General features: G+C 51.6%; 1 protein-coding gene across 1 annotated transcript; it reads right to left on the bottom strand.

Annotated features, from left to right (window-relative positions):
- Positions 1-1,296: 1,296 nt before the first annotated feature.
- LOC103648344 (protein trichome birefringence-like 8) lies at positions 1,297-2,924 on the bottom strand. Its single transcript, XM_008672831.1, has 4 exons — positions 2,584-2,924; positions 2,065-2,469; positions 1,818-1,976; positions 1,297-1,642 (listed from the first exon to the last, which is right to left on the bottom strand). The coding sequence occupies exons 1-4, from the start codon at positions 2,922-2,924 to the stop codon at positions 1,297-1,299; spliced, it is 1,251 nt and encodes a 416-aa protein (XP_008671053.1).
- Between the last annotated feature and the right edge of the window lie 10,469 nt (positions 2,925-13,393).

The following is a 13,393-nucleotide window of genomic DNA, read 5'->3' as shown; positions in this document are numbered from 1 at the left end:
AGTTTTTTAAAAAATGGGTGCTTCGAAACATATCCTTAGATAAAGTGATTCCTGAAACTAAACACCCTCTTTATATATCTTCGGTACCTTTTGTTGTTTTGCATAAGGAACAGAAGTACACCGGCACGACACACTGTTTCCCACTTCACTTGCATCCGTATGGTCGTTTAGTTTTTTTGATCAACTTTTATGAGAGTTTAATTGTGGGAAGAATCATGTGATTACATGTGAAGTAAGATAAAATGGTTTATAGGGTCTAGAATCTAGTAAGTGATGGATTTCTGCTATCACGATGACTTGATTTCTGAATGATCTTCGCCAAAGTGGTTTATTTCAGAAGCGGGCTGGAAAGCTAAGTATTTGGTAGTATGAAGCAGCTTCTACCGGCTAGAATCTATATTTAAGCTGAAACAAACACGCGCTTATGCCAACTCCAGCAACGACATGTATGTGGACGTATATAACATTGTTTTTGCACTGTAGATGCACTGTTTATATAGAGGAATTTGAAATAGAGTGAGAGATAAGAAATGGAATATGAAGTATGTTGGAGATAGTCGTCTTAGTGCAGCAACTTACCCCTCCACATCTCTTAATTTATTAAATCCAATATGCTTTTTATATATATGTTTGTTAAGTTTGTGGGCAGCAACTATCAGCTCATGGATGGAAGCCGATTGATAGACACATTCAGTGATGTTTTGATGTTGCTATGTCCTTTTGGTTCATCTATTCCGATAGATATAAACTTGTTGGCTCTCTGGTTCGTTAAAAACTTAGATAAGCTCGTTTCTGTAGACGTCAGGTCTATGCAGTTTTTTGGATGGGTTTCTTTGGTCTCTTCGCTTGGACTGTAGATTTCAGGTGGTTTGAAAATTATCTGATAGTTTGCGCCCTTCAGGTCATGCTTCTCTGTTTAGCTGATAGTTGCGTGTGTCTTGTCGGCTTGTCTGATAGCTTAAATGGTCATGTAAGAACTTTGCTATTTCGGAATGAAATAGGGGGTGTCCCCCTTTGTAAAAAAAAAGTTTGTGGGCAGCAATATTTGGCACATACTATATATCGTCACAACTCACAGCTATAATATTATATTTCGGGACTAAATTAAATACAAAATTTCTAAAATCTTATCACTAGCGATAGTGAAAGATACGTTCTAAGTCATTGTAAAACTAAGCAATATAACTGCAGTACTGTACAAAGGAACCTACTTTAGCTAGCTTTAATTAATTTATACGACAGCACGCTAAGACGGCGCAATAATCTACATATACACGTACCAATACGTACAAATAGTTATCTCTGGTTCCTGCGCGTGCCATACCCTGCGGACAAGAGGTGTGCGTAGAGGATCTGATTCCAAACGTCCGGCACGCCGGGGAGGCACCAGTGGCTGCAGTCCTCCGGCGCGTCCGGCGGCGTTCCGGGCTCCCTGTGCCCTGCCGGGTGGCCATCAGGCCTGAGCTCCGTCATGTGAGTGATGTTCAGAAACCTCGCCTTCCTCCCGTGGCTCTTGATATCCTCCGTCATCTTCGCAATCATCGCGTTCATCCATGAGTACTCTTCCTCGGAGCGGCCATTGTTTGTGGTCGGTGGCTCTCGCTGGCCGGCGCACGAACCGCCAGTGTTCCAGGTGCCGTTGCTGCCATTTTCAGGTGCAGAAAAATCATGGTTAAATTTTCTCGAACTGTCGCAATGGAGATTTCCTCGAACAGTCGCAATTGCTGGATCATATATTTTAATTGTCATATCATATATAAACCACAGTTCTCTTCTCTTTATTATCACAATGCAATTAACACCACTCCCTTACTTACCTGTAATGCGAGGGAGAAAAACTCCTGAAGAAGAAATAGCTTTCCGAAAGCTGAGCACTACTCAATTCCCAATCTTTCACCGTCTGCAGGGACCGTTGAAAAGCTTCCTTGATGTCCATGGTTTTGTTCAAGCGGTCGCCGACCATGAAATAGTTTCCTCTGCTCACGAGCCACACCACACGCACAGCTTCAACTCAATGCCTTACTACCCAGAGATTACAAAATAGCCATGGCATTGCATACGTACGCCTTGACGGTTTTGTGCTGGTTCCACCAGTGGCCGGAGTTGAGCACGAGCACGTCGGCGGCGGCCCACCGGTCGGCGTGCCGTGGCAGCGCGTCAAGGCGGACGCCCCCCCTCACGCTGCCTGCCGTCGCGTTGTTTGCCGCCGGGAAGCGGTGGACCATCACGATCATGGGCGCGCGGTAGTACTCGACGGAGAGGTTGTAGTCGGCGAAAACCATGGCGAGGTAGCCCTTGTGCCGGCTGATCGGCTTCCCGGACCGCTCGTACACCCTGGACGACGACGCGGCCGGCACGGCGGCGGCGAGCATGCACACCATGGACTCCCACTGGTTGCGCCCGATCGAGTCCCCGGCAAAGACGATCCTGCCGTCCCGGCTCCGCTCCAGCATGTCCGTCGCGTTGAATCTGACAAAAATAACTTAATGAAACCATTGACGTCGTCGTCGTCGAACCGGAAGGAAGAAGAAGAAGAAGATGTCGTGACACTGACATGGCGCGCGGGCCGGCGGCGCTACCTACTTAGGGAGGTCGCAGCGACGAGGTCGCCAGCGCCAGTGTCGGAAGGACGAGTCCGTGCGGCCGTTCCGCGTGCACCGGAATCCCGGGTCGAGGAACGGGCAGTCCTCCGTGTACGTCGTCACGTCGGCAGCATCGTCCCTCACCCATCGTCCGTCCGAGTAGTCGCACGGCGGGTGGGCGTCGGCGCTGTCGTCGCGCTCTCTTCTGTTGAGCGGAGGCAGCCACGACGGCTGGAAGAACGACGTCGACCTTGGCCACCGGGGCGGGGGTAGGACGACGGTACATAGCGCGACGACGAAGAACAGGAAGACGGAGGAGACGAGCACGTGCCTCGCATGCATGGGTTCAGACGCGAGCGTCACCGTTGGCTAACATTGGCTGCTGGTTATTCGGAGTGAGGCGAGGACGAGGAGCGACAGCAGTAGCAAGTGGGCCAGCCAGTGGTGGTAAATAGTGCCAAGAGTACGATTGTTGGAGCGATTTGTGGGTCGAGATAGACTACTGCATCAAAGACAAACCATCACTACCTAAAATTATCACGATCGGCGCCATCAGTTTGAGCCGTTTGGCATAGATCCCGTCCTTCGCTATCTCGGCGCCACATGGAGCCAGTGCAAGCTGCGACAGGCCGTAGCGCGAGAGGGGGCGGGTCCCTGCGGGTTTCAGACAAGGCGAGGCAGGAGCGAGGATACATTTTCTCCCACGGGGCTATCTGGCTATAAGTTTAGGTCTCGAACAGTATTAGGTTTGAGATGAGTTGTGAACTCCATCTGCGGGTTCTTCGATGTGGACCAAAATTGATAAATTATGCAGAAGCGTTCGAGCCCAACCCACATGGCCCTTCTCACACTTCTTCCATCCTCCTCATACACGGCCCAAGCCCACATCCGACCTCACGCCACTACACCACACTCTAGCCTCATCCTCCACCTCGTGTCGCCACTACCACCCACTGACGCCCCTCCAACGTAGATTGCCGCCCCCAACCTCCTCACGATAGCAGTGACCTATCTGATGCTTCACCTCCTTTGTGTCACTCCTCCACGTGGTCGTGCCATCCCTCCTCGTCGGCGGTCGTGCCTCCTAGCACCACCCCTTCGCACACCTCTGTGCCGACATCCAGCCTGCCTCCACTACAGGAAAACAGTTAATTCCCGTCGGCCAGGAACCGACGGGAATAAGCACTAAACCGACGGGAATAAGTAATTCCCGTCGGTTTAGCCCTTATTCCCGTCGGTTGTCAGCCGCCAGGCGTCCCTTGTCGGGGATACGGTTATTCTCGTCGGCCGCCGACGGGAATACGTAATCCCCGTCGTCCAATATCGAGCCGACGGGAATAAGGCCTTATCCCCGTCGGCTGACCGGGCCGACGAGAATTACTAATTAATGCTCGTCGGCTGACCTGGCCGACGGGCATTAATTAGTAATTCCCGTCGGCCAGGTCAGCCGACGGGAATTATCTGGGCCGACGTGAGTTAATAGTCAATTCCCGTCGGCTATGGTCAAACCGACGGGAATTAACTGGGCCGACAGGAGTTAACCTATATTTCTGCAACAGCAACACCAAATTAGATATTTCTCACACATAACATACACAAAACATATATATCACAAACATATGACAAAACGTATCACATAAACATATAAATCACAAACGCATTGACATCACACATCACAAACACATCATTGACATCACACATCACAAACACATTGATATAATTCACACATCGCAAACATTTCAGATACGAGAGTGTTTACACAAACATAACGTCCAGGAGTTAAAAACATAACGAGCACGAGTTTAAGTGTTTAGAGATAACCACCACTTGGGTGGTTAGAGCTATGACCGCTGCCGCCTTCACCACCAGGAGGAGGGAACGCGAAGAGTGAGTCAACAAATCCAGTCCCTGCTGCTGGATCAGACCCACTGCCACCCGCTTCAGGCGTAACCTATGCAAGTTAGCAAATATCAACACGTTAAATGCAAATATCAAAAAGTATACAAGTGTATAAATTAATGGAGAGTTATCAAACGTAACCTATCTCCAGGTGCAGGTATATGTGTCGGAGGGGTGGTGAACTGTGGTGGTGGAACTGGTGTGACACCCACCCTTCTTGAAACCTTCATACATCCAATCACGTCTATCACCCATATTGCGGCTGTGTGTACGAGTAAGAATTGTGTGTGTGAGACATTCATGTTTATAAACGTCACACATACATCTATAGATAAATAGTTACACTATATATATACATAACTATATATATACATAACATAAACATCACACATACATCTATATATATACATAACATAACTATATATATACATAACACATAAACGTCACACATACATATATATATATACATAACATATCATCCAATTCATTAACTAATAACATTAAACAACACATTTTATATTTGCAACATAAAATTAAAAATATGAAGACTAATAACACTGTTAATTAACAAATTTAAACAAAACTTAATCACATAACAGTTAACTCCCGTCGGCCATAAAAAACCGACGAAAATAAAACATTACAATATATATAATATACCTTTAATGCTTTGCGCGGACGACGGTGGTGTACGACGTCGGTGGACAACGTCGATGTGGGGAAGCCGCGGCTACCGTGGACGGCGGCGAGTGACGGCGTTGGGCGGACGACGGCGTTCGGCGGCGGTCGTCGGGCGCCCGGGCGGGGCGGGAGCGGTGGCCGTGGGCGCGGGGCTGCGGCCGTGGGCGCGGGGCAGCGCGGCGTGGGACCGGCAGCCGTGGGCGGGGGCGGCGGCCGTGGGCTCGGTGTGACGGCGACGCGGCGGTGTGACGGCGGCGCGGCGGTGGGCGAGCGGGGCAGCGCCGGGACGGCGGCTGGGCGGCGTGACGGCGGCGGTGCGGCGGGCGAGCGGGGCGGCGGGAGAGCGGGACGGCGGCGGGGCGGCGACGTCGGGCGGCGGCGTGCGCGCGGCGGAGGGAAGAACGGCGGCGCGGGCGCAGCGGTTCTTGAGAGCGCGTTGAAAGAAACAGAAAGAAAGAAGGCACGGCGGTGGTTATTTTGAATAACTCCCGTCGGCCTGGCGGCGCGGCCGACGGGAGTTATTTAATCGCCGTCGGCTGTACGCGCGGCCGACGGGAGTTATTTAATCTCCGTCGGCTACTTTGACTGGCCGACGGGAATTAAATAATTTTCGTCGGCCTTACTTTGGCCGACGGGGATTAATTAATTCCCGTCGGCCCGCACGCAGGCCGACGGGAATTAATGTAGCCGACGGGAATGCTTTGAATTGCTGTAGTGCTCGTGCCACCCATTCGTGTTACCATCTGAGGTCTAGGAAGGAGCAATCACGACTGCATACACATCCGTCTATTGTAGCGGCGTCGATGAGGAGACTGCGACGATAAGAGGCAACATCTGGGCAGCAGTAGGTGCCAGCAACGGGGAAGCAGTGGCGATACACGCTGCATCTGAAGGGGTGGGGGCGCGGAGAAGGAGATCTCCATAGGGGCGCTCTTGCTTCTGTGGAGCAAGATTTTTTAGGCCGTTCGAGACTCCTCTGGCGTTGCCCTCTTGCTGCTAGCCTGCAGGTGTGTTGAAAAGAGAATATTTGAGTCTATGAGTGCCTAGTCGGGTTTCGGGTCCCCCGTGGGTTTCGGTCTAGGGCTCGGTTTTGACCCACGTCAGATTCAAGTTCGAGTCTGTATCTCGGATTTCGGGCACGGGTCCGCAAATGCTGCACCCGACTTAGACCCGCCCCATTGCCATTCCCAGGGATAAGAAGGGCACCACGTGGGCAGGGGCTTTTACGTCCATAAGGGAAGGGGCCAGTCGAAGTTATATGGCCTATTTGTTTTGGCTTTGGATGGATTATGGCTATCGGAATCGACTTCTGAGTTCTGACCATCAAATGTTTTGCTTCTAAGTCCGCTTATGTGAAAATCACCTAAATCAAACATGAATGCACAATCTTAATCGTAGCGATGGAAGAAATATGTCGCTTTCTAAACCTAAACCATGCGGGCCTCTCTCAGCGCACTTTCAGGAAATTCGTGGGTGAAGCTATTTTGTGTTGCCCGTTTGGCAGATGAAGTCAAAAGGTTGTTTCGGGTGGATGACAGAAACGTCACCAAATGACACTTTAATCAAGAAGACAATGGTTTGTAAGGTTGGTTGAAGGGTTTGGTTATGGTTTGTTCCCTGCTCTAAATTGGCTACTTGTTTGTTTAGGAGTACGGTCCAATATAATTATGCATACTGATTATATTTGTAGCATTAATACTAATTGGGTGTCGCATCATTAATATTGTTCAGAGTTGTAGCACAATATTGTTTATGGATATATTTACGTCCAATTAGATCACAAATCAGATAGAATTAGATCACTTGTTCCACTATAGACCAAACAAAGTAGCAAGAATACCACTTAGGGCTTGTTCGGTTAGCTCTCAATCTATGTGGATTGAGTTGGATTGGGTGAGTTTAAATCCCAAATAAGTCAAAGTTTTTCTAAATTTTTTTCAATCTCATCTAATCCATGTATAATGGGAATAACTGAACAAGGTCTTACGTGGTTAGACACATATTTATGAGCAAACCACCACAGATTTATGAGCAAACCACCAAAGAATAACTAATTATGCCTGCATGATAAAGAAAAACTAGTTTCCATGTAAACTAACAAATGAACCAGCGCTAGCCTCGGAAGAACCTCAAGGGGACAAGGAAATTGTTGGATTGCCCTAGGTTGGCCATCAAACCTAGGACATAATTCTTGATCATCAGATAGGGATGGACAACGACATATGGTTCAAAGAGAGCAAAACTACTAGTAGATGTTAAAAAACATTTGGATGTTAGATTGTCTCCATCAACCGTAATTCTCATATAGAGAGAGGGTGGTCTTACCTCGCTAAAAAAAACATGTCTAGATCATAATATCTAAATTTTTCGTCAAAAATATAAATAAAACCAATCCGGGAAACAATTAATTTAGAATAGAACTTGAAAACAAGCATGGCTAGTTCTATTGTGAGCCTAGCATAGAAAATCTTCCAAACCTTACATTTATTTTATCTTGACTCCAAATGAGACGATTCTTATATGATTTTTGACCGGCTAGACGAGATTGTTGGTGTTTATGATCCGATTGCGCACCACGGGTTCCCCACGTGATGATTTTGGGCAGGATAGCGTCATTGTTTGTGACTCGATGATACATGCGGATGCACGTCGGATCGCAAAATGGTTTATACAGGTTAGGGCCGCTGGAATGTGTAACACCCTACGTCATGTCGAGGCTGAGTATTTGATTATTACTGGTGTACACAGGTTACAGATGAGCTTGAGGGTAGTGAAGGGTGAATTCTCCTGTCGTTCTAGTGGTTGCGTGGTTGCTATGAGAAGGCTAATGAGCTATGAGGTGACGACGGGATGTGACGAGATGAGATGCGTTCGTATGGATACCCCTCAACTTTATATAGATGACCAGAGGGTTATCCCTTTACAAGTCGTGATGACTATCTAACTCTATCTATATCTATTTTTTAATGTGGCATGCATTCCTGCTTATCCGGAGTTCGGTCGCCCTTCATCCGATTTATCTCTGAGTATCTAGCTCTTCGGGTATGCACAACCTCACTGTGTGAGGCATCAGGGCTCCTCCTACACATAACTCGGCCATCCGGATTTCGTCTCCCTGGGTTGAGCTCATCTTGCCTGGTTGCGGCAAGAGGGCATGCCTTGCTAGGCAAGCCATGGGGAGGCTCATCAAGCGGCCCATGGAGCGTTTTTGTGCTCTCGTCCGAGGTTGGTCTTGGGGCGAGTCACGACTGTCTCTCCCGCCCGAGGTTAGCCTCGGGCGAGTCGACACTTTGTCTCCCGCCGATATTGACCTCGAGCGAGCCGTGACTACGTCTTCCACCGAGGTTGGCCTCGGGCGAATCGTAACTGCCTCTCCCGTCCAAGGCTGGTCTTGGGCGGATCAGAACTGTATCTCTTGTCCGAGGTTGGTCTCGGACGAGTCGGAACAGCGTCTCCTGTCCGAGGTTGGACTTGCCGAGTCGGAACTGTGTTTCTTGTGCTCATAAGGACCCATTGTGGGGGATAGATATCTCCTGGGTCCACTAAAGAAGTAAAAGGCCTCACGAAAGGCCCAAGGGCCCAATAATTCGTAAGGTCATTCTTTCGTGGGCCTAGGGAAAGACAACCAACAAAGAAGACGTGAGACTGATTAGTGCAAACACAGGCGGCCCACAACGTCGAACGAATGAATCACAACAGAGACCCGACTTTCCCGCGCTGAAGCCCCCATGCAACAGAGCCATGCGAGGATAAGTCGGCGAAGGTTACGTAGGGATAAACTCGAGAGGTTCACTATCTTTTAGCTACTTGTTGTTATCGTATCACATGTACTGCTCCACGGCCGAGTATATAAGGCCTAGGGGGCACCCCTTCAGATCGATCGACCCTATTCTACTTAGCCACCCACAAAAACTCTCTGCGCCCTCTATCCAGAGAATCCTCTTGTAACCACGCTCATATACTCACCAGGACGTAGGGTGTTACGCACTTCTAAGCGGCCCGAACCTGCAAATCTTGTCCATTGTCCCTCGTGCGATCGGCACGAACCATTTTGCTACAGTCGTTGACACCGTCCTACTCCTAAAAACACCTTGAGGGGCAACCCCAGGTGTGCGGTCGGACCCAAAACACCGACAGCTGGCGCGCCAGGTAGGGGGTGTGTCGACGATCCAAGCTAGCTCAATGGCCGTCACCTTCCACAGCAAGATCACCATGCGTCCCGAATCCATATTCTGCTTCGGGACAATCTCATCCGTGGCGGACGAAGAAGGAATTCTACACCGCCTCGCGGATCTGCCGGAACAGAAGTCTCCTCCAACAAACTCCGAAAATGCTGGAAAGACGCTACCTCCGGCTCTTCGGAACAAGATCGTCTCCGGGGAGGCTGGAGCTAGAAGCTCGCTGACCCGGAAGACTCCGCTGTCTACTTCCCCGACGAAAGAATGGACACAGGTCATGAGAAGGAAGGAGATCAGGGAGAGGCCAGTCGTTCTTCCCGTTCCTCCGACCTCAAAGGAGAACGGAAAGAAAGTCGCCGCGGCAGCAATACTGTTCTACCCCGACGTCCTCTTCATCGGGAGGGCAGAGTCGCCCGCCGTCTCCGACGATGAACCGACCGCGCCCGGAGAAGAACCGCCTCAGCGAGAATCCCGCCGACGAAGGAACCGACGCAGGAACGTTCGACGACATCACGCAGCTGGAGAACGGGATCCGGAGCAGCCTGTCTCGCGAGACGAGGTCTCAGAGATAGGGGAAACTCCGGAAGAACGCGTCTTCAGGGAACGAAGGAACTCCCGACGACGTGATCGCCGTCGGACTCAGGAGCAAGCCGAGCAAGATGCAAGGCAACGACGCGAGAATCCGCTCTTCGGGCGCAACTTGAACCCCGACTTCGCCCGAGCTATGAACACGCCGAGCGAAGTCGGAGGCGTTCTAGCCCGGATAGCTGACGGACTTCCTCGGACTCCCGACGCCGAGGGATACCGGCGCCTGTTCACTCAGGCAGCCAACCATCTTCTACCGCTCGCTCACCCGCCGAACGATTTGCGACACGCCATCAACAGTCGCCGAGACGCGCGAAGCTCTATCAATGCTTCGCGCGAACGGCGGCACGAGAACGAAATTCGCCGTCGGGAGGAGTATGACCGAGATCATGGCTTCCCGACTCAAAGCCAGGCCACCCGAACTGAGTCGGCAACAGCTTCAACTGGTGGAACCACCCGGGGACGGTCGAGGAACCACCACCGCCGCTCCCCTCCCCGGGACAGACGACATCCTCGACGACAGGAGGACACGTGCGGAGTATCCGCCCTTACTCCGCGCCTTAGGGCCATCCAATGGCCTCCCAACTTCAAGGTATCCAATGTCGACAAATATGAACCTAAGCAGGATCCAGGGGGCTGGTTAGCCGTCTACACCACCGCTGCTCGGGCTGCCGGGGCATCCGAAGACGTCATGACTGCGTATCTGCCCATCGTCCTCGGGCAAGACGCGCTGCAGTGGCTACGACATCTACCCCGACACTGCATCGACGACTGGGGAGACTTCAGTCGACGTTTCACCGCCAACTTCCAATCTCTCTCCGACAAGCCAGCGCAACCATGGGACCTCAAATCCATCAAGCGCCGGGGGGATGAGACTCTCCGGTCATACCTTAAAAGGTTCCAGACCATGAGAAACCGCATCCCCGAGGTCACGGAGGCGGCCGTGATCGAGGACTTCTACAGAGGATCTAACGATTCGGGTTTCGTCCGAGCCATACTGCAAAAGGCGCCGACTACCTCCGAGGAGCTGTTCCGGGAAGCCGACCTCTACATCACCGCTGACGAGCGGGCCCAGGACCTCATCGGAGGAGCAAAGCCCGCACCGGCAGCACCACGACGCGACGCGAACCAGCCACCCGACAAGCGCTGGGAGAAGAGGCCTCGCGAAGAGGTACACGCCGCCGGACCACCCGCCTCTCGCGCCCGAGGAGGACCTCGTGGAGGCGAACGCACGCTGGACGACATCCTCGACGCCCAGTGCCCGTACCACAAGGACATGCGACACACTCTCCGCAACTGCCGGGACTTCAAGCACTCCGTCGGGCATGGCCGACCCTTTCAACCTCTACCGCCTCCTCCGCCGAGGGGAGGACCAGATGAACCACGACAGCCCCATCAGCCGGAGGAGGGGGGAGGAGGAGCTTTCCCGCGCGTTGACAGGGAGGTCAACGTCATCTTCGGCGGACATGGGTCGCAGGAGAACAAGAGACAACAAAAGCTCAACGACCGTCAGATACTGGTGGCGACCACCGGCCCTCCCGCCCCGTACCGGTGGTCGGAGCACCCAATCACGTTCACTCGGGAGGATCAATGGCTCAACTTCGACCACCCGGGCAAATACCCGCTCCTCGTCGATCCGGTGATCCGAGAGAGCCGGGTGAAGAAGGTGCTAGTGGACGGGGGGAGCAGCATCAACGTCACCTTCCCCCGTACGCTCCAAGGCTTGGGAGTTCACCTCAAAGAGCTCCACGAGTCAGACACTCCCTTCTTCGGCATCGTGCCGACGGAAGGGGAATACCCGCTGGGCCACATCTACATGCCGGTCACCTTCGGGACTCCGGATAACTACAGAACCGAGTTCCTGAGGTTCGAGGTGGCGAACTTCGACTGCGGGTACAACGCCATCATCGGGAGGCCGGGGCTGGCCAAATTCATGGCCATCCCACACTATACGTACATGATACTGAAGATGCCAGGGCCGCAAGGAATCATAACTGTACGCGCCGACTTCCAAGACGCCGCAGAATGTTTCCGAGTGGCCATCCAAGCAGCCCTCACCACCAAGCCGTCAGCGGTTCCTTCTACACCGGCGAACTCTAAGCCTGAAGAAGACCTCGCCGTGCCGGCAAACGAAGCTCATGCCGCGACCTCTATGCGGCCGACTGAGGACACCAAGCGGATCAACTTAGGATTTGCCGATGAGCGCAAGGCGGCCATCATCAGCTCCAGTTTAAATGACAAATAGGAAAGCGCGCTCGTCCAGTTCCTGCAAGATAACCGAGATGTATTCGCATGGCAACCTGCGGATATGCCGGGAGTCCCGAGGGAGTTGGCCGAGCACAAATTGAAAGTCTATCCTCAGGCGAGGCCGATCCGGCAAAAGCTGCGTCGTTTCACGCCCGACAAGAGAGAGGCCATTCGTGCCGAGTTAGCCCGCTTGGTCGCGGCCGGTTTTATTAGAGAAGTATTACACCCCGAGTGGTTAGCCAACCCTGTTCTTGTACTCAAAAAGAATAAAGTGGATTGGCGCATGTGCGTCGACTATACTGATCTCAACAAACACTGTCCGAAGGATCCCTTCGGGCTCCCGAGGATAGATCAGGTGGTGGATTCCACCGCTGGATGTTCGATGCTGTCTTTCTTAGATTGCTATTCCGGGTATCATCAGATTAGTTTGGCAAAAGAAGACGAGGAAAAAACGGCGTTCATCACCCCGTTTGGTGCTTTCTGTTATACCTCCATGCCGTTTGGCCTCAAAAACGCTGGAGCGACTTATCAGAGAGCTATTCAAACATGCTTAGCCGATCACTGGGGCAAGCGTGTGGAGGCTTACGTAGACGACGTGGTGATTAAAACGGAGAATCCGGAAAACTTCATCGAAGACTTACAGCTGGTTTTCAACAGCCTGAGAAGATATAGATGGAAGCTCAATCCTGAGAAATGCGTCTTCAGGGTACCAGCAGGAAAGTTACTCGGATTTATTGTCAGCCACCGGGGAATTGAAGCTAATCCAGATAAGATTGAAGCTATCATGAAGATGGAAGCTCCTCGATCGCAAAAGAAGGTTCAGCGACTCACTGGATGTATGGTAGCCCTGAGCAGATTCATATCCAGGCTGGGAGAAAAAGGTCTGCCATTTTATAAACTGCTGAAGAAGGTGGATAAGTTTCAATGGACTTCAGAGGCACAAGAAGCTCTAGACGCACTGAAGAAATTCCTGACAACACCGCCAGTATTGAAACCGCCCCGGCGAGCTACGCCGACTCAGCCGGCTGAGGATCTGCTGCTATATATCTCTTGCACGACTCACGTGGTAAGCACTGCGTTGGTAGTCGAGCGAGTGGAAGAAGGGCATGCCTACCCGGTACAACACCCTGTCTACTTCATCAGTGAGGTTCTAGGCCCATCGAAGAAAAAGTATCCTCAAGTTCAGAAGCTATTATATGCAGTACTTCTGACTGCCCGCAA

The sequence above is a fragment of the Zea mays genome, chromosome 2 (assembly GCF_902167145.1).
Source record: "Zea mays cultivar B73 chromosome 2, Zm-B73-REFERENCE-NAM-5.0, whole genome shotgun sequence".
Classification (NCBI taxonomy): Eukaryota; Viridiplantae; Streptophyta; class Magnoliopsida; order Poales; family Poaceae; genus Zea; species Zea mays.
The sequence above is the reverse complement of the archived record's forward strand: the minus strand, read 5'-3'. Positions and strand labels throughout refer to the sequence as shown.